The 15,543-nt window shown below is 42.8% G+C and overlaps 1 protein-coding gene and 1 long non-coding RNA gene across 3 annotated transcripts; one reads left to right on the forward strand and one right to left on the reverse strand.

The window, feature by feature from the left end:
- Window positions 1-132: 132 nt before the first annotated feature.
- Window positions 133-7,622, forward strand: gpr157 (G protein-coupled receptor 157). Of its 2 annotated transcripts, XM_064305028.1 has the most exons (5): window positions 133-404; window positions 862-1,120; window positions 4,753-4,966; window positions 5,673-5,867; window positions 6,150-7,622. In XM_064305028.1, exons 1-5 carry the CDS (start codon window positions 392-394, stop codon window positions 6,351-6,353), a joined length of 885 nt encoding a protein of 294 aa, XP_064161098.1. In that variant the 5' UTR covers window positions 133-391; the 3' UTR covers window positions 6,354-7,622. The 2 variants fall into 2 exon arrangements, with proteins under 2 accessions (XP_064161098.1, XP_064161097.1); XM_064305027.1 differs by having other exon boundaries at window positions 134-1,120.
- LOC135237681 (uncharacterized) lies at window positions 5,079-15,408 on the reverse strand. Its single transcript, XR_010324889.1, has 3 exons — window positions 15,275-15,408; window positions 14,328-14,409; window positions 5,079-5,861 (listed from the first exon to the last, which is right to left on the reverse strand). It is a non-coding gene; the product is annotated as an uncharacterized LOC135237681 (long non-coding RNA).
- Window positions 15,409-15,543: the final 135 nt, after the last annotated feature.

Genomic DNA, 15,543 nt, shown 5'->3' on the forward strand with positions numbered 1-15,543 from the left:
CTTTCTGTAAGATTTCTTTCACCTATTTCAAATACAATATCACACTAATCATTTTTTTATTTTAAATCCGTAACTACTTGATTTTATCTGTGGTAAATCAAAGTTCTCCACTCCACAGTCACTCGATCGCTGGAGGGCAGTATGGTTCACTTTGGCCGTATTTCAGAGAGGAACTCTGAGATGACTTGGAGAGAAGTTTGCTAGCAACCTGCTGACCTAGAGCACAGCAACAACAAGGGATAAGACGCGACTACTGGGGGTTCACATGATCGTGTTTTCATGCTCGAATGAACAAATCCAAAAAGTGCTGAGCCAGATTGTGCTGCAAGTTTGGGTTCCGGGTTAAACTTTGTAAGAAAGGGAAAGGATACGGATCGGGACTATTGTTTTTATGCGATCAGATGGTGAAATTCCATTAGTTTTCTGAACATGATTTTTAGTTCTGTGTTCTAAGCTTTTTTACTTTTCTTCTCACTGGTGTAGAATGATTGTGTTAGTCTCGAAGTTCATATTTAATAGTAATTGCACCCCGTGATTGCTCTTGCCTTGAACGTAAACAGCGTTCAGCATTGGGTTGGTCTGAAATAGCATGAGCTGAGTCGGAAAGAGTGGATGAAGCAACAGGATTCCTAAAACCATTGTGCAATAGATTAAACCAAACGCACCTTGGACAAATGTAATCAATATCGCCAAATTTCGTTTGGCACTTTGTATACGTGGGGGTATCTCCAACATTCAATACAATGGCTGACGAAAACGAGACGGAGGTGTATGCTTATGAACAGGTTCTTATTTTGATTTCTTGTGTGCTGTCATTTTTGGGATCTACCCTGATAATATGCACCTATGTCATTTGGACAGATTTAAGGACCAAGCCAAGAAAGCTCCTCGTTTATTTATCAGTCGCCGACTTGCTGTCCGCGATTTCTTACTCCTATGGAGTTGGGAAGATTTTCAAATCGAACACTTGGGACTGCGTTCTTCAAGGTGCGATATCCACTTTCGCCAATACAAGCTCGTTTTTCTGGACTGTGGCGATTGCAGTTTACTTGTATATTTTCATCGTGAGGTCCAATCAGCAACTTGCTGACAGCCTGGTGCTGTGGTTCCACATAATCAGGTAAGGAAGGAGTCAAACTTCCCATGTATGTGTGACATCCGGTACAGTACTAACAGCGTGTATTATACCGGGTATTGTATGGATTTTTCGCCTGAAGTAAATGTAGTTTGTCAGTAAGTTTTGTTATGCAAGTTCAGTTTTAGTGAGTTGCCCGGGGAAGTATCTCGTAAACTTGTTCAATATTCAATAAAATGTTCCTATTTCTAACTATGATAGCCTACTGTTCATACAATGTGTCTTTGTGACAAACAGTCGAGCGGACTTTGCAGAAACGCTTAAAAACAATACAGTTGTTGGACTTGGACCACGTCGTCAAATCCTGACCAACCCAGTTGTAGTTCTAAGAGTCTTGAGGAGGAGCAAAAAAAAACCACTTATATCAAAAGTTTAATGGAATTTCAGAATCCAAAGAACTCTCATTGTCATTTAGGTTGCTATTAACATAAATGTTTTCCTTCTTGACATACAGTATTTAATCACGCTTAGAAGGAACAGCATAGCCTACACTTCGGCAAATGAATCAAGTGACATAGTGACCGTGAAAATTCTTCACGTGCATTCACATTCATGTGGTCAAATCACGCTATCTGAACCGTTGGAGCGATGCCTCCCATGTGTTATGCGGAGACTGCGGACATATAGAATTACGGGTGTCGAAATGGAGAAGGCGTCTTCATTGGGATGTTTGGACTCAGCAATTCAGCGGAAATGCACACTTAAATCAGACGAAATCCTGGCATGACCACCAGTAGGCCTACGCGGTGTAATGTAACACATGTAATGTAATACGCTTGATGTCACGTGTCATTTCTGACTGGCGTCATGCGGATTGTTTCCTCCTTTGCATAAAACTACAGAACCTAATTGTGTTCAGTAATAAATTAAATGTTTGATTACTTCAACAAATAATGTAAAATAGTATTTTTCCCAATCAAATGTTATCCAAACTGAAAATAACTTTATATAGTCTATGGTACATGTTTTTTTTAGAATGCTGGTTTTCAGTTGGTTGAGTGCAACAAGGGGTTTCCAAAAGATAACTCAAGCAAGAATTACTACTGTTTGCTGTGTGTTCTAGGTATTGGGTAATCAATGTAGGAATTACAACCTTTTTTTATACGTAGTTGCCTCCCCCCCCCCCCCCTTCATTTTAGTGAATGAAAAGTAATCAGACTAATTAACATAATCATACTTAGAACTTGGTTACAAATCCATCGCATTTGATGACTGCCTGAAGTCTGTGACCCATAGACATCACCACATTACATTTATTTTGCAGACACTTTTATCCAAAGCGACGTACTATAAGTACACTGATGTCCACCACAGGCTGGGTATCTTCCGTGGTGATGCTCTGCCAGGCCTGTACAGCAGCTATCTTCAGTTCCTGTTTGTTTTGGGGGGATTTTTGCTTTCAGTCTTGTCTTCAGCCAGTGAAATTCCTAATCAGTCAATGGTTTTAACAATGTGTCAGTTTAATGTGTAGGCAATGCACAAAATGAGAAGTGCCCCTGTGGCATTTCTTAGTGCAGAGTAGCGCTGAGGCGGCTACTCTGCACTGAGCCACGTGGTTGCCCTGAGTTTCGCTTCTCTTGCTGTGGTAGTGTGTACTCATCAACCGATGACTGCTTCCCCCCTCCCCTCCCTTGCAGAAGTGCCCAACAGCACTTGGGTGGGAAGACAGTGGTACCTATTTCACAATGTGCTTCTTTTTTTTGTTGCACAAAATCTTTGATTTGCAGGAAGGACAAAAAAAAACTGGAAGCTTTGGTTTGTTATGCTTTAAAATAAATACCTACCTGTCACAAGACTAAATTCCCTGCAAGCGTAGAAACACTTGATGAGTGGAGTCAGGTGTCTGACTCCAGTCCCATATTCACATTGTGCTACATTGTAAGCAATTACATTAACAAGAGGTGAAATAACGTTTTAAACAAATTAAAGACTGAGGCGAATGGGCAGGCTCCTAATTTCTGAAGGTGTGGACACTTGGCCACTAAAACTAACCATTTGGTAGATAATGAAGAATTCAAAGACAAAGAAAATAACACGCCAGACCTGTCTTGTGTTAATAAGTTTAAGGGAATAATTAGGAAAGAACTTAAACACGTGTTCAGCAACATAATTAGCAGCCTATTGATTCACCTCCGTCTTTAATTTGATTAGTCCAAAAAAGTTTGTTACCACTTTTTATGCAGTTGCGTGCAATATAGCACAATAAGCGCAATGGGACTTTATTCTTCATGGTGTGTATGGCAATTTCTGACATAATGTACGAGAGGCCTTTTTCTCTTTTCACAACCACTTTTCACTTCCTTGAGCACCATGAAGGGAGGGCAGCCTGCGTCTGTGCATAAAAGCTCTCGTTCTTTCTCCTTCCTGAAGTTTCCTTTGTCGACTTTTTCCTACCGTGTTTGGACAAGTATGAGGGGTTGCTTCTGGGTATTTACCGACCTGAACGTGACAAGGATGTGTGAAAAGACCACATTTCCCGTCCCGGTCCTGTCTTCCCTCAGATGTTTCCACACTGACAGGTTTGCCTGCTGAAAGCCAAACTACCCACAGAAAGCCACGTGTGGCGGGTCCTTCTCAGCAGATCCAGGACAAGGGTTCCTTTTTAGAGAATAAGTTCCCTTTAGAAAAATAAGTCATACCAGCTGTTCTTTGATTCTTTTAGTCAACGATGAAGTCTCGGGGCTGAAGTCGTAGGTAGTTAGACTTTTTGTAATGACAGGTCTGGGGCGGGGATTTGTGTAATGCAGCTAAATTTTTACGTGGGCAAGCAATCTTCCCCCATCTTCCATACAGTGTTTCTGGTACAAGTGTAGTTTCAGCTTTACCCTTATCTGGCTAGCAAAAACCCAAAGCTAGCTTGAAAATAGAATTCTTGCATTTTTGCAGTTTGTCCTCAAAATTTCATTTTATAAATATGAATACTTAAGGTGAACATGCAGCTGTAGAGATCCTATATTCCTGTTTGGAGGAATGGAACGGGTTCAGTATTTGTACAGTTTGTGTCCCCAGAGTCTGTCGTTAGGAGAGTAGACACAGGGTTGCTCAGTAGAGAACCTGTTTTCCTGCTGCAGAGTCCCCAGCCCTTCCTATCACACTCCTGATCTTAACTCTCATGAGCTGAAGAAAAAAAAAAACTGATCTGGTACGTGGTTGCTATTTGGAGTCAGTCCACCTTTGAAGCTTTGGTGTGGATTTCACACTGGTTTGTCCCAACTCCATTTCCATGCAGCATTGCGTAATGGGTGCAGAACTGCTGTTGGTTTTGCACCCCTGCCTTAACGCTGAATGCTACCGTCAGTATAGAGCAGTGGTCTCCAACCAGCAGACCCTGTAGCTCTCCAGGACCAGGGTTGGAGACCACTGGTATAGACGATTTGTGGACTTAATCCTGTGTGTGTGTGTGTGTGTGTGTGTCTATGTGTGTGCCTGCGTGTGCGTGCTTGTGTGTGTGTGTGTGTGTGTGTGTCTACGTGTGTGCCTGTGTGTGCGTGCTTGTGTGCGTGCTTGTGTGTGTGTGTGTGTGTGTCTACGTGTGTGCCTGCGTGTGCGTGCTTGTGTGCGTGCTTGTGTGCGTGCTTGTGTGTGTGTGTGTGTGTGTGTGTGTGTGTGTGTCACAGCTGGGGCCTGCCCCTGGGGATCACGGTGGCGGCTGTCAGCCTGCAGAAGATCGGGTACGATGCCTCCGAGGTGTCTGTAGGCTGGTGCTGGGTCAGCATCCACGCCCCCGATTACGTGCTGTGGATGCTGCTGACGGGGAAGATCTGGGAGTTCGCGGCCTACCTCACACTCCCCGTGCTCTACATCCTCATCAAGAAGCACATCCATCGAGCGGTGAGAGCCCCCCTCGCCCGCTGCTCACCGAAACTCCCAAAATCACGTCTGAAGTTCGCACATCTGCCGCTGTAAAGCATGCAGTAACACCACTGCATTAAAGATAATGCTGTTTTTAAAGAATTAAGCTGGCACAAACAATTTTTAAAAAAAGGAATGCTACTGCAAACAGGGATTCTGTGTGCCACGTGTTTATGGTGTCAAAGGCAGCTTTCATTTGCCTGTTGATTGTTTGATTGAACCACTTTATGGTACAATGGAAAGCATAAATATTATAGTGTTATGAATGCAGTCTTCTCTTATCTGAGAATAAAGTTGTAGAGAAAGTTAGGTATACATCAATTGGAGTGATACCAATAACCTTTGATCTTTGTGTTTCTCAAGTGTCTTCCATCACATCTGGGTATTGAAAGGCTTGTATTGACAAGGAGATGGGAAATATCACATTTTCGTTCCCTTTTTTCTTCCCTGTAAAAGCCTCCACGTATAATATTTGCATAAACTGTAATGCTTGGAGCTGACATACAGTATTATTATGCACTTAGACCATAGAGTCATCAGTAGTTCTTAATAACCATGGAATAGCTAACAGCAATCATCTTAATTCTGAGCCTGAGGCCAAACATTCTGTGCATGAGACCAAGCGTTAAAAATGGGCATCCAAGTAATTATATAGCATTTGAGTTGTTTTTAATTTCTATCCCAGCATGCTGCTCTCTCAGAGTACCGGCCCATTCTGGCCACCAGTTCCCAGGCCCAGTCGCGGTCTTCCATGGCCGACAGGAAGATGACCCTCATCCCCATCATCTTCATCGCCCTGCGGATATGGAGCAGCCTGCGCTTCTTGCTCTTGCTGATGGAATCCCCTGCTGTCCAGAGCCCCCTGCTGGTCACCCTGCACGTGAGTAAATGGTGTAGTCAATGTGTGGAATAGCCAGCCAGGTCACATAGTAGAAGCAGAAACTTTTGGGGTTGTCAAGACCAGGCTTGATACGGTGTTACATGCTATTGAGACTGTAAGTACTAGGTACAGTTTGGTCAGGAAAATGGCGAGCATTGTTGGGCTGAATGGCCTGTAATCAGTGGCGGCTCTTTGGTTGTTACGGTTACCCAGTTGTTGCGCCTCATTTTTTTTTCTTTGCCGCCTTTTTTTTTTGTTTGTTTGTTTGTTTTTTTTGTTCAGGGGATCGGGAACACCTTCCAGGGAGCGGCCAACTGCATCATGTTTGCGCTGTGCACGAAGCCGGTGAGGTCCCGCCTGCTCGCCGCCGTCTGCTGCTGCCGCCGCCGGCGCGCGGAGAGTGGGAACGCCGACACGTCCGTCCACGAGACGCCCGGCGTAGACGCCGCGGGCCCGCGCGGGTGGGGTGGCGAGGAGGACTGCTGACCGCAGCGTCCAGGGCGAGATCGCCGAAACTAGGGACGCTGCAGCCCGTTAGCAGTGAGCTAACGCGGGGGGCCGAGTGTCCGTCCATCGCTGCCTTTATGTTTCGGAAAGTGCCTTTAAGGTCAGTGGACAAACTCAAACACGCACAGCCATCTCTTGGACTACACTAGTGCAAACAGTGAGAGGCTGTTTAAAGGTTTTTTTTTGTTGTTTCCTTAATATGCATGTACGGTCATTTTTTCTCTCTTGTTTGATCTCAGTGTGAAGAAAGTTAAGTTAAACGTGGCATTGTTTGAGTCATACAAATCAGCACCAGTTGGTGGTGCACTGTAGGTGAATGCATATCACTCGGTTCCAGATTTTCAAGTTTTTCAACTCAAGAGGTGCCGAGGCTGTGTTAAACTATCTCTCTATCTGCGTTAGTTGTCTCTGACCACCTTTTTATATCAGTGGGTATGATACAAGTCTTCCAGGGAGGCAATGTTGCAATTCAGACTTTGTACACTGGTGTATAGTGACAGACCACTACATTGTCATAATGGTAACAATGGTAAGACAACCATGGTGACCCGCTACAGTGGTTGTGCCTTGGCATTATTGTGTGAATTAATTAAAATGTTTTTATATCTAATCTCTCTCATTGTGGTGAGTGAGTATAAGATGTCCTTCAGGGAAGAAATGGTCAATATTCCTTGAATGTGAAGACTCTTACACATTGCTATTGCTGTATATTTTATATTTGTAGATAGTGTTTGTTTTGTAAACATTTTTTTTTTTTTCAATTTTTGGTACTCTTTTGGATGGACGATTTTGGTACTATGGATTTATTATACTTGTGTTGAATCAATTCACTATAAATGTAAAAGAAAATCGCCCAATGTTTGTTTTTTTGCTGCCTATGTTTATTATGTAGTTCCATTTAGTTTCATTTTTATCCTTTATGCCACCTTTCGTAAAAAAAAAAAAAAAAAAATGTCCTCTATAGGGAATGGGTGAATTCTAATTGTCTTACCTTCATGAATTATGGATTGGACATTAAAATATGAAAATAGGTCAAGGTTCAAATTTGAAGCCAAAGTAAACTGTGGCATTATAGTGGGGGAAAAAAGGTTTTTACACAGTCTTGTAACAGTGGGGTGAAAAGTGTACTGTACTGTAAATGTTTTGTTTTCCTGGAATTTTTATGAGGGTTGTGTATTTTCACTTCAGTTGCAATTCCTGTGTAGCATAAATTCCATTTTGTAGCATAAAGGTTACTGAAATACTGAATCCCAGGTGACTGTTAGCCAAATTTGTGCTTGCATTTCTTTCCTGAACTGTACTTTAAAATTACACATTCTCTTTAGTTCTTTAAATTTGAATGAGTTAGAGGAGAGCACATAATAACCTGTAATCAAATTATTAGGACAGATTGACTGGAATTTCAGAAGTTGGCTTCTATTTTCTGCAGCACTGTGCTGTGGCCCCCAGTGATTGTACAGCTTTGCACAAAGGAGTCTGGGTGGAGACAGGCCTGGAGTGCATTATTATAATGAATGTGTACTGGGAGCAGAATCTTCCACAGAAATGTCTCACATGTTATACCGCCACTGAGATTCCAAGGGTGTCGCCACATTGCATGTTCCTGGAGCAGGTTGTCAGGCCAAATGCTGGAGATCAAAATGGTTACAAATGCAAAGCAGTTCATGGAGGTTTCTCGAGTGGTTTCATTATTTTTAGCAGTAAAACGAACAGTTCCCACTACACTGAATGGGTGATAGCGTACATAGATAGCGTTTGTTTAGAACTGGGCTCCCCAACCCTGTACCTGGAGATCTGCCATCCTGTGGGCTTTCCCTCCAACCCTAACACAGTCCACCTCATTCAGCAGCTAGAGATCTTGAGCTCATAATTAGCAAGATCAGGTCTGCTAAATTAAGGTTGAAATGAAAGCAGACAAGATGGTAGATCTCCAGGAATGGGGTTAGGAAGTCCCGATTTAGGACATGCAAAATAACACCTGTTTCCAGAGAACATTTCCACATTGATGTTCCAGTATTCCTAATAAATCGTATTTGTTGATTAAAAAGAATAACCAATTATTCTTTGAGGAAAATAGATTACCAGCGGCATAGTATACAGTGTACATGGCTTGTGTATTCATTCAACCCTGGTCATAAGTACTGCCACTCTATCTAGTTTTTCTTCCAACCGGATCCATGACTAACATTTATTAAATTGGTTCCTTAACCACAGGTCACCATGTAGTCGTGCAGACGTTTTGCAATGATTGCACTTTTATTTCCCGTTCTCTGGGAATGCCGTGTGACCTTCTGTGGAAGAACCTGTACCAAGCCTGGCAGGGGAACTGCACAAGCCAGTTGGTCTTAGCTCCCCGTCACATGACGAGTCAGCATGGTAACAATGTGGGAATTCTGGAACAAAAATGTTCCAAGCATCTGATGGGTGATGTCATGTGACAGCTGTTCAATACGGCATATGCTGAGAGGCCAGAAAAACAAAAAGTACTGACAACATCCGTGTACTAATAGAAGGCTACATCCTGTTTCATCAGTGTAAACTAGACCAATATTTGTATATTGCTAAAGACATTCTATGCTGCGTTTGGGCTTTTGGCAAAGCTTCAGGAAGCTAAATCTCAACTAAACTAAATCCAAGGTGTACTATACAGTATTATATACAGTATCCTTTCATTCATTTACACAATCTCACAGGTATCAGTAAGCAGAATAATACACATTTAAACAATTGAATAACAAACTAGTGCTTTGTTTGTTAAAAACAGACATTTTTTAGTAAGGATTTTTCCTGATTTTTTCTCCTCCCTTTGGAATATTTAATTCCAAGAACTATCATGTCTATTATGTGCCCTATCAATTTGAGGGACATTTTCCCAGGCTTGTACAGCCAGCTGCCACCTATGGTGTCACACTTCAGTCCACAAACTAATCTGGGCTGCAACTGCACTGGATAACTGCACAGCTCACACAGACAGACAAACAGACAGACAGACACCGTTGCATTCAGAAATATTTCCATTGGTAATGCACTGCCTAATTATACAGTGCCCATATTTATTGTTAAGACTAAAGAGTGCATCAGTCCCCAAAAGCTGTGTTGTGGATACACAACCTTGAAACCCTGGAATTATTAACCTGTTTTGTTAACCTGATTCAGCCATTTTTCAACAAAAAATGGCTAAATCTGGAATTGACAAAGCAGGAGGAAGCCATCATCTTTTGGTATTTGGATGCATTACAATTCAAGACCTTTACAAAGATATTTCTAGGTATTTTCACGTCCAGTTCACACATCGAACATTTCCTGCAGTCTTTCAAAGCCTGGAAAACTTTCTGGCTGAGCACATCGGTGGATTGCCCATAGATACACTGCATGACCAAAACACACCCTTACTTATATATGCGACATCACATACACCAAGAATGTAAACATCTTCCCTCAGAGACAAATAGTCTGCACCCAAAACTAAGACTAGCAGGAAATGAGCCAACAAAAACTTATTAGAGTTATGTCCCTTATTTTAACAACCACTTAATTACACTTAATTACACAATAAAATGATGTTGTTTCACAATGATAAACATATTTAACCAACATGATTACTATTTTGGGCTATGAGTGTTGCACCATCCAAAGAGAATTATCACACAACTGCTCCTTTTAATTATTATGACCCGCGGCTTGATCCTGTCTCACAAAGAAGTGGCTTTGTTTGTTGTGCTTGGTGTGTATTATTAATTCTGTGTCTTGTTTGCATGTGATGCTGTAAGCACATCTTTCCTCTGGGTGTGAGGATATAGCATTCATTCATTCATGAGGAATGTTCTCTTGGTAGATTTCCCCACACCCCAAATTTTGCATTTTAGAAACATGTTCCTCCATTTCCAAACAAAACACAAAACCATTTTAACGGTTTAGCGGCTACTCGTGTGTGTTTCTTCAAAGGGAAAACAGGAGGAATTGGGTGTGCATCTGTGTTTTTTTTTTTTTAATTACATGCAATTAAAAGCAAGACATGATAAAAAAAATCTTAACAACCTTCAAGCTGCACACACCACGTGTCACCATCACTATGTTAGCCTAGAGCCAAATTTGCCCTTGGAATCGGTTGTTTGTGCTGGTCCTAATTCAGTCGAAAAACACAGTTGCCCTAGAGCAATGCTTCTTGTTAATAAAATGAACAGCTGCTCCAAAGCCTGCATTGTGCCTAGCTGAGCTGCCTGTGTATATAAATCCAACCAGTTCCCAAGTAGCTATCGAGATGGTGGGCCTTTCTTTTTGCAGAGGTTATGTTTGTTGGATTGATTGATAGACAGAGAAAGTGTGGACGCCTGGTACCAAAAACTAGCTAAAAAAGAAATTAGAAAATGAGACAATAGCCATACTTCCACAGCTGCAACGGTCCCTGTCGAGACAGAGCACCCAAGGTTTCCAAGAGCCCTGTGTATGAGGGTCACCCCAGACACAAGTTTGCTTGCTTCTGCATGCTAAGCAAGGACAGCCAGGTAATTTGAGGAGGCGTTGTCGATAACAATTTGACCTCGCCAGCCGAGGTCACGTGATGATGTCAGAGGGATGACCCGAGGCATGCAGTCCTGCCCCTCTGAACGCCTCCGCGGACAGCGACTGACGCGTTTAGCGAAGAGCGCTCGTAAGACGACGCTCCATCTCACTGCCTAAAATGTGCCCCAGATGACTGCGGCCAAGCAAGCAAGATCCAGCGCCATTACTGTACCTTCCAGAAACCTTAACTCCTGTGAGGTCATCCGTTCTACTGCATTACGCAAGCGGAACCCACCTCCAGCAGTACCCTTCGCTCAGAGAGATCAGGTGACATTTTTTGTTGATCTGGGTCACATAAATTGTTCAGGGTTTGCATGACAGTACAGATTTGCACCCGAGTCCTTCCTCCAGGTTTTCTGTCGTGTTTAAAGGAAATTGCGCTTTTGACAGGGCGCTAAGGTGCAGGAAGCAGTGCAATACTGGCAGAGTTCCTCTCGCTGTAAAGCACTACTGACGGGAAGGAGGGCTGTCCCTGGTCTCAGTTTATTGATCCTTTCATGTACAGCTTGTGTCTTTTATTGATTTCTTCATGACTTATGGAGACCCTGGATTCTGGTTTCATCCCTCTTTCCACTTTCGTTCAGCTTTGAAGACAACAGATGTACTGCGAGTGCATTCCGTGTGTGTAATATGATTTTCTCACCATCTTCCATAACAATATCATTTTTAAAAAGGAATCCCTGAGACTATATAGCATACCTACTTTGAATTAAGAGAACCAGATGTTCTATAATAATAATAATAATAATAATAATCATATTTCTTTTAAAAACTTCTTTGGTAAATTGGATGGATGGGGATTTTAATGGGTGGTGGGGGTGCAATGTTCTTTCAATGAAATCCTAACCCTGGCGCAACCCTATACCTGCTCAGGGTGGGCCTGATACAGTCAGCTTCTGGCTCAGGCCCCAGAGCTGTCTTTTCACTGCCTGTCTGCAATGTATCTTCCAGGGCCAGTTAGAATGCGTTTCCCTTGGCAGGATTTGCTGAGGGCACATTCTGCGGAAACAGCCGGTCAGCTAGCCTCTCTTTCCTGCTACGCGTCAGGCATTGCAACACATCCGATGCTGACCGCTCTAAAAACTGAGATAGCCTATGGTCAAAGGCCAAGCAATCAACAGCAAAAGCAGTCGTAGTCACACCCTCTCTATCAGCGCGTAGTAGGCCTTCCTTATTACACGATGGATGATTACGTCAACACCAATTCGCCATCCTGCAATCGGGGAGGGTCTGTTCAAATTTACCTTGGTTGAACACTCTGCCCATTTAGAACATTCATTCACTCATTACCTATACCTGCTTATCCTGGGCAGGGTCGCGGGGGTTGCTGGAGCCTATCCCAGCGTGCATTGAGCGAGAGGCAGGATTACATCCTGGACAGGCCACCAGTCTATCGCAGGGCACACACACCATTCACTCACACACTCATACCTATTTAGGTCATTCACAAACAATAATGGTCCCTACAGGATCTATGGGTGCTGGCCGGGTGTGTGCTTTCAGCCTCTGGCCATTATGGTTTGGAGAACTTTAAGAACATATATCAGTGTGCATGTGAACGTATGGCATAAAGGCTAGATATTATAAGGAGAGTTTTAATTTATTCTTTATTCATGGAAGTAGTCCTGCAAAGCGAAAATAAGGAGGCAGGTAGGTTATTTAATTTGTGTATATATATTTTGCACATATATAAAGGTGCACATAGGGGTGGCACAATGGTGCAGTTGGTAATAATTTCCCCTAGGTATGAGTGTGTTAGTGAATGGTGTGTCTGCCCTGCGATGGACTGGCGCACTGTCCAGGCTGTATTCCTGCCTCTTGCCCAATGCATGCTGGGATAGGCAGCAGCACCTCCAGTGACCCTGATCAGGAATAAGCAGGTATAGATCATGGATGGATGGATGGAAAGGTGCACATGCATGAGCATTGAGATTATCAAAGCTGGCTGAATGAGGCATACCTCATTGCACACAAGGCAAAATGATGACACATTCCTGCACACCCAGACTGCATGCTGGAGCCACAGGCATGTACACTCACAGTGAGGAGACTCTCCCCCAGTCCTTCCAGCTCAGCACAGACCATTATTCTATATGAAATTCCTGGAAGAACACCATTAAGGCTGATTTTAATTTCATCACCCGCCAAAATGAAACGCTTAAGACCTCTTTCATTGGTTAATCAATGAGATGGATGAGTAGCTTCAGGATGAATAAAAAAATTAATTCGGCAGCAATTTGGTGCAGGGAAGGTCTGCGCTTGGTTGCATAGCGGCCTCTAGTGCTCATTTATTGTCATAACCATTTGTGAAAGGCAGCAATAATCGTCAGAGTTTTTATTCTGTATTTGTAGAGGCATGTGCATTAGACTGTTTTACATTTTTATTTTATTTTATACAAGGCTGTGCATAAACTTCCTCTTGTTAAATCCAGACCAATGCTGAACATTTAGAAAATGAGGATAGTGTAATGTATTGGTAGTTTACCGTATTATTAAATCACTGAAGCAAATCTGTAAATAATGTTACATCGAATGCAATTTTTTGTGTTTTTGAAGATTAAGCATTAAAATGTTAACCATGGTTATGATAAAATGATATGGACAATCTATGAAATAATTTGGGATGATTTCCTGACAAAATAGAGTGGTAAATTTAAATGAAGTTTAGAAAGGATAAGGTACTGTGCATTGTGCCGTGCTGGGGCCGGTATGAGGGAGTGGATTATGATTCAGGAATCAGGGTGGTAAGGGGGGGGGGGGGGAATGGGCAAAAGGGCTCAGATGCAGTGGCAAAAGCCTAGCTCATGTGGAAGGGGCGCCCCAGTTTTAACGTACGGATGATGAGCCAAAATTGCACTTAGAGTTGGGCTCTTTAGTGTAGCATTGAGGAATGGGGCAAATGCATCAGCTCCGTTTCTGGAGTTAGTCCCCTTTTCATGGGCCTCCAGACAGATGGGGTCCTAGGCAACCACATATGTCACCTATGCCTAGAATCGGCCAGAGGTGGCTTCACTCTGTTTATATACACTCTGTATGTATGTGTATATATATATATATATATATACTGTATATACATATAGCCTGAGGCTCAGAGCATCTATATACTTTGTACACACAAAACAGCATTAAGAGTCAGAGCAGGATTCCAATATTGCGGGAGATGAATAATCTCAGCAACTCAGTAGGGTTACCGGGGCGAGGTAGTGAATGATTACTCAGCGGGCAATCAATGGACGTCCTAATTAAAAGTGCACTCATTTGCAGGCCGTGTAATTACTTACGCCCTTCAGTGACTGTGCGGGGGTGAGAAGCAGGGCAAGTGGTTTAATGAAAGATGAAGACATTTTTGGAAACCCCCCCCCCCCCCCAACCCCCTCGCTGCTACGCTACCTGCACACGGAGCACTGAGACTGGAGAGCAAACACTTCTTCAGGATTCCTCCTCGTCTGCGAGCCAGTGTTTATTTTCCACCCTGGAAGCCACACAGTAAAATACAGGGGAGTGAATGCCAGTCAGCAAAGAGGAACGTCTCTAACTGATAGCATCTGGTAACCTACAGGAGCACTGGTGAGTAGATAGGGTGGGATTTAAGCCGGACAGGGATCCTCCTACCACAACAGAACAAAATCATCTGCACCTTCCACTGTGGACTTACAAGTGGAAGACATACAGCAGCTCAGGTTATTGGAATTTGTCGTTTTGAACTGACATTCTCAATTACTTTACTTTATCCTATTATATTCAGAGAAGCCATACAGGCAATACTGTATTTTACAATACTGCCGAGTTAAAATAAAAAAATATTGCGTAGGCAGTATTGTAAATGAGGGACTTTCCCTCAATGCTTCTCCAAGGCATTGAGATTGAGACATAAGACAAATACGGAACGTGATCAACAAATAGGAACACAAAACAGAAGTCAAATTTACACCGGTTTCGTCACTCGTACAGGGAAACTTCCAAAAAAGGCCAGTGTGGGTGCAGGCTTCTGTTATAGCCCAGTACTATCAGGCCTGATGCTATTTATCAAGGCTTTGATTGAAGACCATGATTAGTTAATTAGTTGAATCAGTTGAATTTGTACTGACAAACAGACACCTAACAGTAAAAACACATTTTCACATGCAGACTGGATGCATTCACTTGCGCACAGAAAGATGTCTGTTTACTATGCTTCATTTCCCAACAGAGAACTAAAACCTGGAACAAAAAAGGTGCAATTGTGAAAGGGGGGTTTTTACTGAGTACAAAAGAATAAAAACTTAGCTTTCAAAACAAAACTGAGCATCATTTAATTTTTAGCTTAATTTAATATGTGCTTGTTACTCAATTCTTACATTTTCATGGTTGTCCTCTCAACAAGTTACCAAAAAAGGTACCAGGAGACCCTGCCAAAGTTCACACAGGCAATGCCATGCGCAGCCAAAGGAGCAAACAAACAGTCAGTCTTTAAAGGCCTGATGAACCGCAGGTGAGCCAAATCAAACTAACTCCACCCAATGGGCTCCTCAAACAAGGAAGTGGCTCCTATGCCTGACACACCCTCAGGACTGAATAGCAGGCGGTGTCTCACACATGTTGGTGCTGAGGGTCAAATGTTCAGTCA

The sequence above is a fragment of the Anguilla rostrata genome, chromosome 13 (assembly GCF_018555375.3).
Source record: "Anguilla rostrata isolate EN2019 chromosome 13, ASM1855537v3, whole genome shotgun sequence".
NCBI lineage: Eukaryota > Metazoa > Chordata > Actinopteri > Anguilliformes > Anguillidae > Anguilla > Anguilla rostrata.